We start from the raw sequence: 13,216 nt of genomic DNA, 5'->3' as shown, positions 1-13,216 counted from the left end.
AACTTAAGTTCAGTCTTTTTTTTTTTTTTTTCTTTCCTGATGCCTGCTTTTCTTTTGCTGACAATACCATTGTGTTGAGATAAAAACAGCACCATTATCCAACTAAAAAATCAGCAGACACCCTTGTTCCTTCTAGGGTGCTACACTGCAAGCATCTTTGTATTGTCAGCCTGCTGCTCCTACAAGTTGTTCATCTGAACTAATACGTGCAAGGAGGGAGATGCTAATGCCACCGTGCACACTGGTGGTGCTTGTCTGACTAACAAGTGATGTAATTCACTGCATTTCTTGTATTTCTTCTCTTCCCATACACCAGCACCAGCCTGCCTCATTCTAGTTTTGACAATATATGCAGCTACATGTGCTTATCTTCCTTATTTTAGACTTTGAGCTTTGCATGCCCTTCTGCCCAAAATTTCCCCTCTCTTGGCATTTATTTGCAATTATATCCACATGTTGGATGTTGCTAGCATGAATAAAAACTGTAGCAACTATAAGGTTAACCAAAATAAAAAATACTAGAATTTGCCAAGAAATGGCATTTCCCTGGCTTATGGTCCTTTCCAAAATTTCAAGACAACTCTCTAGCCCTGTGTGACTGACAGATCAGATTCCCTTTACAGCCTCTCTTGTGCACTCTATTAAATAAAACTTACCCGTTTATTATCACCATACTACACTGAAACCATTTGCAATAAGATTTCAAAGTTACTTTTTAATTCCACTTCGATGAAGGAAACTTTCAGAAACTTTTAATGTATCAGAATCTGGTTTTAGACACAAAGCCCCTTTTTGTCTAGCCTAGTTTTGAGTAATATACCTTAACTGTAGGTGCCACTAACATCTCTCCCACAACATTTCATTTATTTGGTGGTGTCTTTCTATTTTGTTAATCCATTTCAGGATTGCTTTTATTAACTTTTAGTAAACAGCTGATAATCACCACATATTTCAAAATACCAGAACCACAGCAATATTCAATTCAGTGATCTGTCCTCACTTCTTCCACACCTATCAGCCTAAATCTTAGCCTTGTATATATATTACACCACTAACTCAGTTTTCAAGGCCAGCCTTTAAAATATGAACATTCAACACAACAACACATTCTTTTTGATAGGGGTGTGATTTCAGTGTGCTGAGACCACCAACTCCCAGAGTAAACTTTACTGTTATTTTATTCCCCAGAACCCCTGGATAGTTATACAGATATTTGCTGATTGCCTTTTCTGAGACTGTAAGATTTTGGAACATAAACTGCACCACTTAAGTCTGTCTCAGGAAAAGCAGGATTGAATGCTATAATAACATTAATATTTCCTAGTAATTGCTGTCATGCCATTTTCATATGTATACATGTTTCTCAGATTTTTGGTATGCACTTCTCTTATAAATGAAACAAACAAAAAAAAAGGCAAAATCAAGGCTGAGGAAAACAAATAACAGACTAAACACTGAGGAGTTTCACCATCCTGAGGTAGGACTTAAAGATCAACCTGAGTTGAAACTATTCAAAACAGTCATAGCAGTGTACTCAAAACCAGGAACACGGTTTCCATGTTGAAACTTTGAATTATTTTTCCAGTATTACTTTAAAAAATGTAATTCAGTTTTAATTTAAAAAGCTGTCTAAAATTCTTTTGAAGCATAATATGTATTTTTCTAGAATCTTTCAAAATTATGCTTTACAACTAGTGACTTCTGTTTTGACTAATTCAGTTTACCAACAAAAACATCTTGATAAAAAATTCCTAAACCAGCTCAAGCAAGCAAGTATTTTTCAAAACATGCTTTTGTCTTCCTGACAGCATCCTCCAAGTGGTAGTAGGAATTCTTAAAATTAACAGAAGGTATATGCAGAGGAGGTGGGAAGTTTGGAAAGAGTGCTCCAAATGCCAGATCTATCATCTGGATTATTAATATGTCAGATCTGGTGCATATGAAGATGCATTTCTGTGCAATGAATACTCCTCATGATATATGATTCCTGAGGTCGTGCTGAAAATGTGATGAGGTGTCCATTTAAGACTGAAGGAATGTCCTGAGTAAGGAGCAAAACAGAATCCTGAACTCCAGCAGTCCCATGCAGGGGAGGGAAGTACCTATTTACTACACTTTTAATGAGTTGCAGTGTGAAGTTAAAAATAAAAACAGCAAGGAGAAGAATGAATCTTCAAGGAGTGAAAAGACAGCAAATATGTCAGCTCAGGAAGCTCCAAGGCCAGGAGAGCTCTAGAAGATAAGGCTGTCTCTCTTTGCTTCTCCCCTAAATAAATCAATCCACTCAAGACCACGCATAATGGCTGAGTTGGAGCCTGGGCTTCCATGAGGAAGATACATCAAAGAAATCCTGAAAAGTTAGGAAGAGAGACATGTCAGATAAAAGTGCAAAGTATTTTTCTTTTGCAACTTTTTTTCCAAGTTTTATAATCACAGAAATATTGCACGATTGGAAGGTTACCCCCAAAAGTGCTGCAGGTGAACAAAATAAAACCCCAATAAATATGGATATTTAGCATCCATTTCCCAGCAGATTGCGCAGCTCAGCTTGGGGATTGGCAGTGGTGTATCAGGGCAGACAGGGAAAGCCTCAGTTGATGCACTGATATGCCTCCAGCAGCAGACAGAAGGTGGAACATATTGTGTATGTTTCATCAACTACGTATTGTGACTATCTCCTTGGCTCCCCTTTTTTGATCTACACCTTAGGATCCTGTGAACATGTGTGAGAAAACTCTTGTATTGCCATCATCCCTAGAGCCAGTCAATAGCTTTCCTTTTTAGTTGCCCAGACAAATGCCTAGGAAGAGCTGAAGGAGGTGGTGGCAGTTGAGGAAATTTTCACACAGCAGTGAATCAGGCATGTATCTCACCTAACACCTTCTGTGCCACTCCCTTTCCTCTGCAGGCCTTTCTGCATACCACTGTTACCTAAGTGAGAGGTTGGTGGGAATGATTTAATCTGATCTATCCAAAAAGGTCCTTTGTGTCCCAGGTATTTTTCCTGGATGCCATGAGGCCAGAAAACAGGATGCCAAGGGCAGAACTTACCAATCACTTCACTAGGAACCCCACCACAGTCCAAAATGCCTATTAATTATCATAAAACCAACCCATGTGAAAACACACACCTTTACCTCACCTACTAAGAGAACTCTCATGCTGGCACCTCTTTCATCTTCCCCTTCAGCTTTATTTACATCCTCTAAGATTTGCATTCCTTCTTTAGCCCATGCAAAGCAAGAGATATTCCTTGCATTCCTGTGTGCATTGCCATGGTTACCTAGTTCATCTGCAGCAAAATGGGTTGGTCCATGACCTGACACCACAGCTCAAGGAACACATTCCTCCCTTGTCCACCGCTTCTCAACCTCTCCGGCTGCAGCTGTTCTTTTGGAAAATCGTAATGCAAGCAACAGTGGGGTACCCAACACAAGCTCTGCCAAAGTCTTTTAGTGCTTTTTCCCCTATACAGTGTCTCCAAGTGTGTTTTTTGGCAGGCCCAGTCCTTGAAAAATTCCAGACAGTTTTTCCAGCAAGCTGTAATCAATAGCACACCTGCACATTTGACCTGCTGCGTTTTATTTGAGGATGAAGTCTTCACTTCAAAATTTAAACTTGGAAATTTAGCCTCAAAAGCACGCTTACTCGAGAACACTTGTGACCACACAACTGAGTCTGTCAGGGAAAAACAAAGCTTTGGGGCACAAAAATAAAGACCAAGAAATCTGAAACAAGCGTCTTAGCTGGATGGGGGACAAACAGCTCCCTCCTAGAAGAGCAGTTTGGATTACTTCAGTGTCACAAATTTTACAGCAGAAATTGAACTAACTGTGCTCTACTGGGAAGAGCCAGCAAGCCAGACATCACTCCTAAATAAGTGCTCAACAACAAATGAGGTATAAACAACAAAATATTGATAAAATATAATGAAAACTAATTTCAATCCAGGCAGAAGGCATATGTATTTCCACAACAGGCTCAAATTTTCAAAGAAACAAAGCTTATTAACTTTGCTTTTTAAGCAATATCACTCTCAGAGGTTTTTTCTCCAGGCAATATTTATAACAAAATAGATATATAAACTGTTATGAAGAATCCCTTCTCACACCATTCGTCTCTTCCCATCATTAATGTTTCTAACATTCATACCAAATTTGACCTATTTAAATAAACTTAAAGCAATGATGTAATATCTGGAAATGGTACACTAAATATGTGTACCACAAAATGTCAAGGCAAACACAGATGTATCTTATGGTGATTCTGAAAACACAAATACCAATGAATCTCTCCAAGGAAACCAAAAGCTGGTAAAATTTGAAATTACTTTGTAGTTATATAATTATGTAATATAAAGTGAAGTTCTCCAGAGTTGATTTAGCATGGCTGAAACAGAGTGGGTAATTTCTCTGAATCTCAACAGCAAAATAACCCCAGTCAAATGAAAAATCACCAAAATGACAACTCATACACCTACCTTTTCCATTTATTGTTAATGCTGATGCCATTGTGGCTGTTACTGGCACTGGCAATTGTGGCACTAATGGATGTATCCTTGGTCGGCTCCCCATCCTAGCACGCTCTGCACCAGGTCCTAACAAAGCTCCCACAGGTTTTTCTGCTGCTACTTCTGGTGCTACAGAGTCGTCTTGATCCTGCTCTATGTGGTCCATTTTATCTGGGCTTTCATTCTGGAAGCCATCAACTGTTGTCCGGCTCTTAATTGGACTTTTGGGCACTAGGATTTTAATACCTGATTTTGAAAGGTCCATATTTTTACGTCCAGAAAGCGATGGTGAATTGTTTTTCCGGAACTTCTGTGTGGCAGAAAAAAGCTGACTAGTTTTTGACTCGTGTTCTTTAGTCATAACTAAAGATTTAGAAGATGTCTTTGTAAAAGAACTATTGGTAGATCTAGAAATTTGTTTTCTGGCATTATTTGGAGAGGTCCTGTTTGTCCTGGTTAATGTGGTTTCTTTCTGCTTTTCATTGTGGCGTCTGTTAAATTCATGTATATATTCCTCACAATTGACAAGGTGCTGTTCTGGCTCCCAAGTATCATCTTCACTGTCATATCCTTTCCATCGCACCAAATACTCTGTTTTTCCTTTCTTGTTTTTCCTCTTGTCAACAATTCTCTCTACCTGTTAAAAAGCAAAAATAAGCATTAGGCATGGGCAGATATACAACTCAAGAGAATGACCTACATGTAAATAACTTATTAAGTGTATACAGATTACAAAATAGTCTTGTAGTTTTGTAATTCTGTACTGTAGCTCTATAGTATTACAGTCTTTCACTGCTGACTGGAAAGCCCTTGCTTTTAACTTCAGATTGTTACTTTTGTCTCAAAAACTTGCTCTAGAATATCAAAATTGTTTTTCACTAAGTATTTTGCATACACAAGAATCTGAATATGACATATTAAAATTGACAGTCAGCACTGGCCTCAGAGAAACTCTTGCGCCAACTTAAATGCGGACATGATTTCCCTCTCTCATATAGAAGTCATGTTTAAATATGTTGTATAAATACAGTGTATTTACCTTACCAAACTTATCAATTTGATATTGTTTGAATAATATGCTTGCTTAGCATAAGGCATATGTGAGAATCTCTTACTTACAGTGAGCTAACCTTCAGCTACCAGGGACAATATGGAACAGCTTAGGAACTGGGGCAAATTCAGTTTGTTGGTTTTTTTTAGAGGCTTCTTGTGAAAACAGAGAATTTGTTTTTGCCAGAGCCTTTGATACACGTATTTGAACAAATTGCCATGCCTCACTTATCTGCAAACAGAGGTGATATTTATGTCACAAGTATTAAGTATGCACATTCTACAACTGCATGTGGAACCCATAGGCTGGAGGAATTCAGGCACTGGGGTAAAGGAGGCTGGACAGACAGCAGCAGACAGCAGCAGCTGCAGGGACAGAGGCTCATGCCTTGGACTAAAACTTATGCCAATCATGCTAATCCTGTGGAAAGGGAATTCTTTTATGGAAAAAGATAAAAGTGCAAGGCTAATCTTAGGGTTTCCCCTTTTTGTTTAATTTTTCCTACCCTGGCTGACTCTTCAGATAAATCCTCCATCCTACTTCATTTCAGTTATGGGACTGATATAGAGTTCTTACTCATCTCTCCCTTCTTTTTGATAATTAAAAAAAAATAAATAAAAAAAGAGGCAGGTGTTTTGGACTATTACTTATTAATTTAACTCCCAGCCCTTCATGAACAAAAACCATGCATACATGCATAGAAGCCAAGACCACACCTACCTAGAAGAACCTCTGAAGAAAGAGTGACATTTACTGGAGTGGTATTAACCAAATGGAATGTCAAAGAACACTTTCTAAGGATTGGAGGAAAATACAGATATGTATGGTGCACATATAAACAGGGTACACATAGGGTATATGATTCATTACCAAATCACATGACTGCTGACAACAGATTTTCTTAAGAGTGCACCTCAATTTTGCACGACATGCTATCATAATGTACTCTCTAGTTTTCAACAGTAAGGTTAAATTATTATTATTATACTATAATTATTACAATATAATTATATTACAATAATAATATTATATTATTATAATAATATAATTATTATTATAATCTCAGCAGCAATATAAGGACATATGCTACAACTGCATGTGATACCCTGCAGGTGTTGTACTGTGTCATCACGATGTTGCTTAACTCTGTCTGCACAGGTCTTAAAAAAACAGCCAAATCAACACAAAAACAAGAATCAAATACAAACAAGCTCCACTTTTGCCTTGTTAATCAGTTCAATGCATTTTATAGAGACATGCAATACAAATTGTCCAAATTTTATTTAAAATCTTAAAATACATTAAAACTATTTTTACTCTGATTATTTAACTTTCTAGCAGTTACTGGGATTAAAAAACCATGCAGCTAGAAATATGAAACTTATTTTTCCATGAAACTATTTAAAGACATCTTAAAAGAAAATGCAACTCCAAGAGCTGAAGAAAGTCACGGCAAAGAAACACGCCTTCAATCATTTCTTAGTAGAAACTGAGTAAAAAGACCTTCAAATATTAAGTGAGAAATGTTAAATTAAAAACTAAGAACAAACTCATGAATCAAACTTCCTATCTTGTCAAAAAAGTAGCTACTGCTAGTCTTGCTTATCCTTTCTGCCTCTCTTGACCTTCTAAAATAGATTTTAAGACCATGATTCTCAGAGAAAGATCTCTACTACTACCAAGGTATTTTTATTCTCTAGTACTAAATCTTTGTAATGAACAGCATCAATTACTGAGCACCAAGTTCTACCACTGTCTTTTAGTACTGCAAGACCACCCATTAAGGACATGCCCTTTTCAAGTAGGAAGCCATCCCTTTCATCCAAAAAACCAGATACCTTGCAGAGATAACAGATGAACTCTGGAACAGAAGACACAAAAATCCATTCTTAACTTGATGATTTATGGAGCAAGCAGAACTGCATAAAGAAAACTGTTATATTTAGCTGTACTGTCCAAGCCTGCAACAAAACCTATTTTGACATTGCTCTTTTTGATTAAAGGGATTTCTTTTTGTAACTCTTTATTTTTTCTTGAATACATTTTTTGTTTTATTTACAGCACAAAAATTACAACAATTAACCTGTGATACACAATTTGTCATGCAGCTTCAGAGCTTTAGTGAGGGACTTATTTTTTTGGATTGACTCAGTTTGGTTAGTCTGACTCCCCCAGAAGCACTTGAAAAACTAATTCTGCCTCAATACTTTTGCTGATGATAACATCTACATAAGGGTTTCTCATCCAAAGCTGGGAGCGAGACACATCCTTTGCCATAATCACACTAGAAATGCTGACTAGTACTTTGTGACAACTACCATTTCTACAGTGTCCCATGCCCTGTGCCATGGGGCAGTACTTTATTTTTAGAGATTAAAAGGTTCTCTACTGCAGGATTTGCCATTAATGGTTAGTTTTCAAGTGTTGTAGAAGAATCACAACAAAAGACAAAATAACATAAAAAAAGATAGAACAGGTGTGAGAGAAAGTTATCAGGCAAACTATCTGGGTGGTAAAGAAATAACATTCCTCAGTTTATTTTAGCATGCTAAATTATCACTTTCCCTACCTGGGGGGTTACTGATCAATGACACTCAAAAAATCAGGCAGCAGAAGAACTGAGAGAAAAACAATGAGCTGCTCAGAGGTATAATCCAATACTGAAATGAACAAATTTTAATCCTGCCCACCACAACTATACCTGAGATTTCCCATCTGTAAAATGGTAATTTCCCGTCCTTCCATGTGGAATGTGGTAGAATTGGTTCATGCTTGCTCTCCCTCCCTGAGGATTTTAATTGCTTTTATTAGCAAATTATACATAACTTACATTAAAAAAAAATTTCCAACAAACAAATAAAAGCAATATATGGTTGCAGGCTGAAGTGCTGCCTGACTACAGCTGCACCAAGTGAAAATGGCAACACTGCAACTCCTCCCTGTCCTATGTTTGAGACAACAGCTCCTCCCCATCTGTCAGCACTTCTTCCATAATTATTCCCTAATGTAGTTCTGTCAAAGTGACCTGGTTTAGATATTAAGAATACCTGAGTTAATGTAGGCATCCTGGAATAACTGGTTTGGAGAGCAGCCACATATGCGGTATTTTCTGACACATCTTAGAGGACTGCAACTTTCATCACAGGACAACAAACACCTATAGGCTGAACTGGTCCAGTAACCTCATTGTCAGGAAAAGGACATACATTCTAAATCCCTGATGAAAGTTCTTTAATTCAGGTCAATAAAAGTAAGCATGAAATTCAAAAGAACTTTTTCAATCTAAAGCATTATAATTTGGGCACATTTGTAAACTCAATATAAGGCATGCCCTCAGTCATTGTATATGTATATATATTAAAAAATCATAGTTTGATCATTTGAAGTAATTAAACTAAAGGTACATCTGTTGGGGGTGGGAAGGCAACAAAAAACAAAAAGACCAAAATAAACACATGTGGGTATGTAAATATTCAATGAGTATTGCCTTGTTTATAATAAATCCATTGTGCATTCCCATCATGTTCCTTTCTCTCTTCACATTCATGTCAGGCTAAATTAATTTAAGGTCTATCTGTTGTCTGTAAATTATAGGAGAAGGCCTTGTTCTGTTAGCTGAAGGCTATGTTTACCTCACTGTTTTTGTTCACAGCAGTAGTGCAATTTGGAAGCAAATCCTTCCCTCCTCTGCACTACTCCTGCTTACTGTGGGATGGTTTTATTCACAGACCAGTTCTGGTATACAGGATGTGGATTCTTTATGGAGAAATATAAACTGGAACTGGAAATGTACCAATGCATCTGTCACGCTTCAACCCCTAAGGAGGCACACAGATCCAAGCAAATAACACCTCTGTACAGTTTCAATACATGTAGTGGCATGGATATTTGATCCTGAGAGGCTCCACTAAATCTAGTCCAAAATAAAAGTGCTGCACAGCAGAATATGCAGAGGTGGGGGTCACAGCACCAACTGCTTCACTCAGCTGATTTTCTCCACTTGAGCCAAATTACTACTGGAGATATTCCCCAAGTCAGAAACAGAAAGCTAGAATAAATGCAAGTCTTGCATGACATATGTATGCACTACAAGTGAACAGTCACCCTTTCTTGAATTGGAAACTATATCATACACAAATGGGACTTAAATGATCCCACATAAGCAATCAGCAATGTTTACAAGTGGTAGTATCTTCCATTTATTAAAATCTTGCAGAAGTCAACAATAAACAGTATTCAAATACTTCTTATCATAAATAAAATAAATGCATTCTACATTAAATAACCAACTAATACATAGCAGCATACCACATAAAAACAATTTTAATGCCATGTTTTGCTTAAAGTAGCTTTGGGAAAAGAGTTATTCAAAAAGATATTTGATGAGGATGTCAAAACACACATGAAGGTCTGTAAAATGTGCATTAAAATCTTAAATGCACACATTTTATTTAAAAGTACATAATTTCCCATAGGATGACTTAAGGCCAAGTCAGAGTATTGCTCTCTGCAGTTAGCATCAGCAGGGAAATTTAAAAAACAGCTTAACACCTACGCTTAGAATATCAAAATCTTTATCAAAAAGAATGTAAAAGTTTAAGGTTTAAGATTTAAGAATGGTTTAAGTTAAAATAGCATAATTAAAAAATTACACTAGGATATCATATAAATACAAGAGTTCATCTTCACTGCAGCTCCATGCTGCTCCATTGACATGAGCCTGGGAGAGTACACATAAGCCTGCCGCCACATGCTCCCAGAGCTGACTGATTTGATTAGCAGAACAGACTGATTGGATTAACAGCCGATGAATTGCTGTAAACTGAGCTGCTGCATCCTTATGGCAGGAGTGACCAGAGAGTCTGTACAGTACAGGAATGGCCATGCTGAGGGCTGTATTCCATACATACATTGTGCTGGAAGCCAGAGCTGCACAAAAGAAATGCGGATCAGATGTGGGCAGATTATTGCCTTTCTGTCAAATTAGTTACAGCAGACGATGCAGCTTTTGTGCTGCTTTTGTGACAGCTCTGTGATGAAGGATGATACCTGATCCAGCCTAAGGCCTGACAACACCAACTCAACTGTCTTCAGGCAATCAAGACCAGCAGGATGAGTTCATACAGGAGCATCACTTTGCAACCCACAGCCACTACCAACCTCCTTTGGAAGCAACAGTGCGTGCAGTGAGGTTGGAACACATTCACGTCTATGAACAGGAGTCCCATAAGGGACTAATGCACTTCCTGTGGTCCTTCATTCTAGCAGTGCAATAAAGGGAACTGCACAGCTCAACCCTCCTTTCAAAGATTAAACAGCTGTGCTAAAACAAATATTAAGATTTCTCTTTTTCCCAAGCTCTATTTCAACCAAAGGCTGTCCATTCCTTTAGAATTCCTGGACACAAGTCATGCAAGAGCTAACTTTGAGGCTATCTGTATCAATCAATTTATATAGTGAACTGCAGGTTCTAATTCACATTTTCATTCACCCTCTATATAAATTTCTAATCAAGTTGCCTATAAAATTACAATTGTCCCAGTGAAGCTCATTATTTATCATCAGCTTTAAGTTTTACATCTTTTCATGGTCTTAGCAAAGACAATAGATAAAATAGTTTAATTACTGCATTCTCATCAATGCCAGTAGTGCCAGAGAACCACAGCTATAGTGCACACCATGCCTGGCTGCACAGCTGCCTCCTGAAAAAACATTTCAGAAAGTTTTATACCTCATACCTGCATTAAACAAACTAATCACTGTACATGCAACTCCTTTATTACATATTCAAAAGTACAGATCACTATAAGAGAGCAGATCTTTGTAAGAAGCCTTTTCCATATAGGACATCAGGAAAATGGGTGTGGAGGGAGGACCTGTGACAAGTCATTTTGCTTTAGAGAATTAACTCCCTGGATAAACAGTTTCCCTGAGATTTACTTCCTCACAAGTCACCACTGATGATTGATGCTAAACTGTCAGCATCACTGATCTTTCCAGACAGAATTTACAGAGAAATAGTTACAACAGTTGCGATGCAAGTTACAGCTTACTGCAGAATCCGTCAATTGCTTTACCCTAATTATAGTCACTCAGCTATTGCAAGAATGGTTAGAAAATCTTAATCTCATTTTATCAACTCACTGTTCACAACAGTTCTAACCTTTTATTTATACTAAGGTAAGACAGACACACATTTTCTACTTTGCACAAAAGCAGAATGAAAATCCACGCAAAGCTGTTAATATCTGTACAAACATAATATAAACAAACACCTGCAACAATGGACTTTTACCAAACAAGCACTCATTTCCTCCTTTTGAAATAAGAACAAGTAGCATCAAATAGGCTTATCTTAAATGGAATAGGTCCTAATCAGAAGAAACTATTAAAAACCACTAGCACTGGATTAGGATACACATTTTTGGCAATCAAAGGTATTACATAACTATTACTATATTATTATGTTCCTAAAAAAATTATCATAACTAGAAGATTTCAGCATCACCTACACAGAGAACACCAAAGGAAATTCTTCCCATCTTCAATTCATTTGTAAAAGCTACATGTCAGGAGGCAAATCCTGGGTATTTTTTCCCAAAGGTAAATATTCTGTCTGCACTTGCCAAATTCTCTTGCTTTATATCTCTCCACTGCAGTACAAAAAGTGAAGGTCCAAAACTTAGTGCTACCAATGTTTTGCTAAATAAAAAAAATATAGAAAACCAAAATGCATACTTATTATTGGCAACTCTGGTAACATGAAAGGAAAAACTCATCCAAAGATGCCCATATTTTAGGTGTGATAATTTGAGAAAATGTAGAAATAATCTAAAGCTACCTCACAGCTTCAACAGCTTGACAACTATTTACTTAAAGGATAAGGCCAACAGGAATATTGCCACTTTGTCCTTCAGTGAGAATAATACAGAGTTGCAGATGAGGAATTCGTCAATATTAAACATCAGGACTACAGACTTGCTTTCAAAGCAGAAGAAACTGGACCTTCAACAGTGCTCAAGCACAAATGATTGATAAAGATTCAAAACATTTTATCTAAAGAGTGCCTTAAGGAGAGAGGTCACAGCAAAACTGCATTCCCAAGTGTTAGAGAACACCTTGTCACAGCTAAGCAAACTTCAGAAATGGGAACTGTAAAAAAGAAAGGGGAGCAGAAAAAAGAAAATCATAGGACAGTCGAAGCATGAATTTGGTGTGCTGTAGTCAGTTTATCAAATTTCATTTAATTCTATACCAGTTTCATCTACCAACACCTAACAAGGCTTTTCAGCAGCTTACTGCTTGCAGAAGCAGCAGTGACAAGTCTGCTGCTGTAGATCAGATCTACTGTAGACCTGACCAAACTTCAGTAAGAAGGGACACAGACCTCGTCCCTTAGAAGCTTATTCAGTAGCAGTCTCTTCTTCCTTTTTCCTCAGAGGTTCTGGGATGCTAATTCTAAATATAATAGCAAGAGCTTCCTCTGGAATCATTCCATCCAAGAAGGCACAATACATACCTAGAGCCTCCTCTCACCCTTGCATCAAAAGCTTATTCCCATAAAAAATAAAGCTCTTGGAAACAAGACCATGACTGAATTTTTGTTTTCAAATACAAAGATGCTAAACAATTCCACATTACTGTTAAGAACATTA

At 37.3% G+C, this 13,216-nt stretch overlaps 1 protein-coding gene across 1 annotated transcript in view; it reads right to left on the bottom strand.

The window, feature by feature from the left end:
• CDYL (chromodomain Y like) overlaps window positions 1-13,216 on the bottom strand; it is a 109,530-nt gene that overhangs the window by 52,790 nt on the left and 43,524 nt on the right. Inside the window, exon 2 of the mRNA XM_005525317.3 lies at window positions 4,481-5,147. Coding sequence (XP_005525374.1) covers window positions 4,481-5,147 — 667 coding nt within the window. The remainder of the gene's footprint in view (window positions 1-4,480; window positions 5,148-13,216) is intronic.

The sequence above is a fragment of the Pseudopodoces humilis genome, chromosome 1 (genome assembly GCF_049639895.1).
Source record: "Pseudopodoces humilis isolate 2021_Gansu_Grassland_sample_001 chromosome 1, ASM4963989v1, whole genome shotgun sequence".
Classification (NCBI taxonomy): domain Eukaryota; kingdom Metazoa; phylum Chordata; class Aves; order Passeriformes; family Paridae; genus Pseudopodoces; species Pseudopodoces humilis.
The sequence above is the reverse complement of the archived record's forward strand: the minus strand, read 5'-3'. Positions and strand labels throughout refer to the sequence as shown.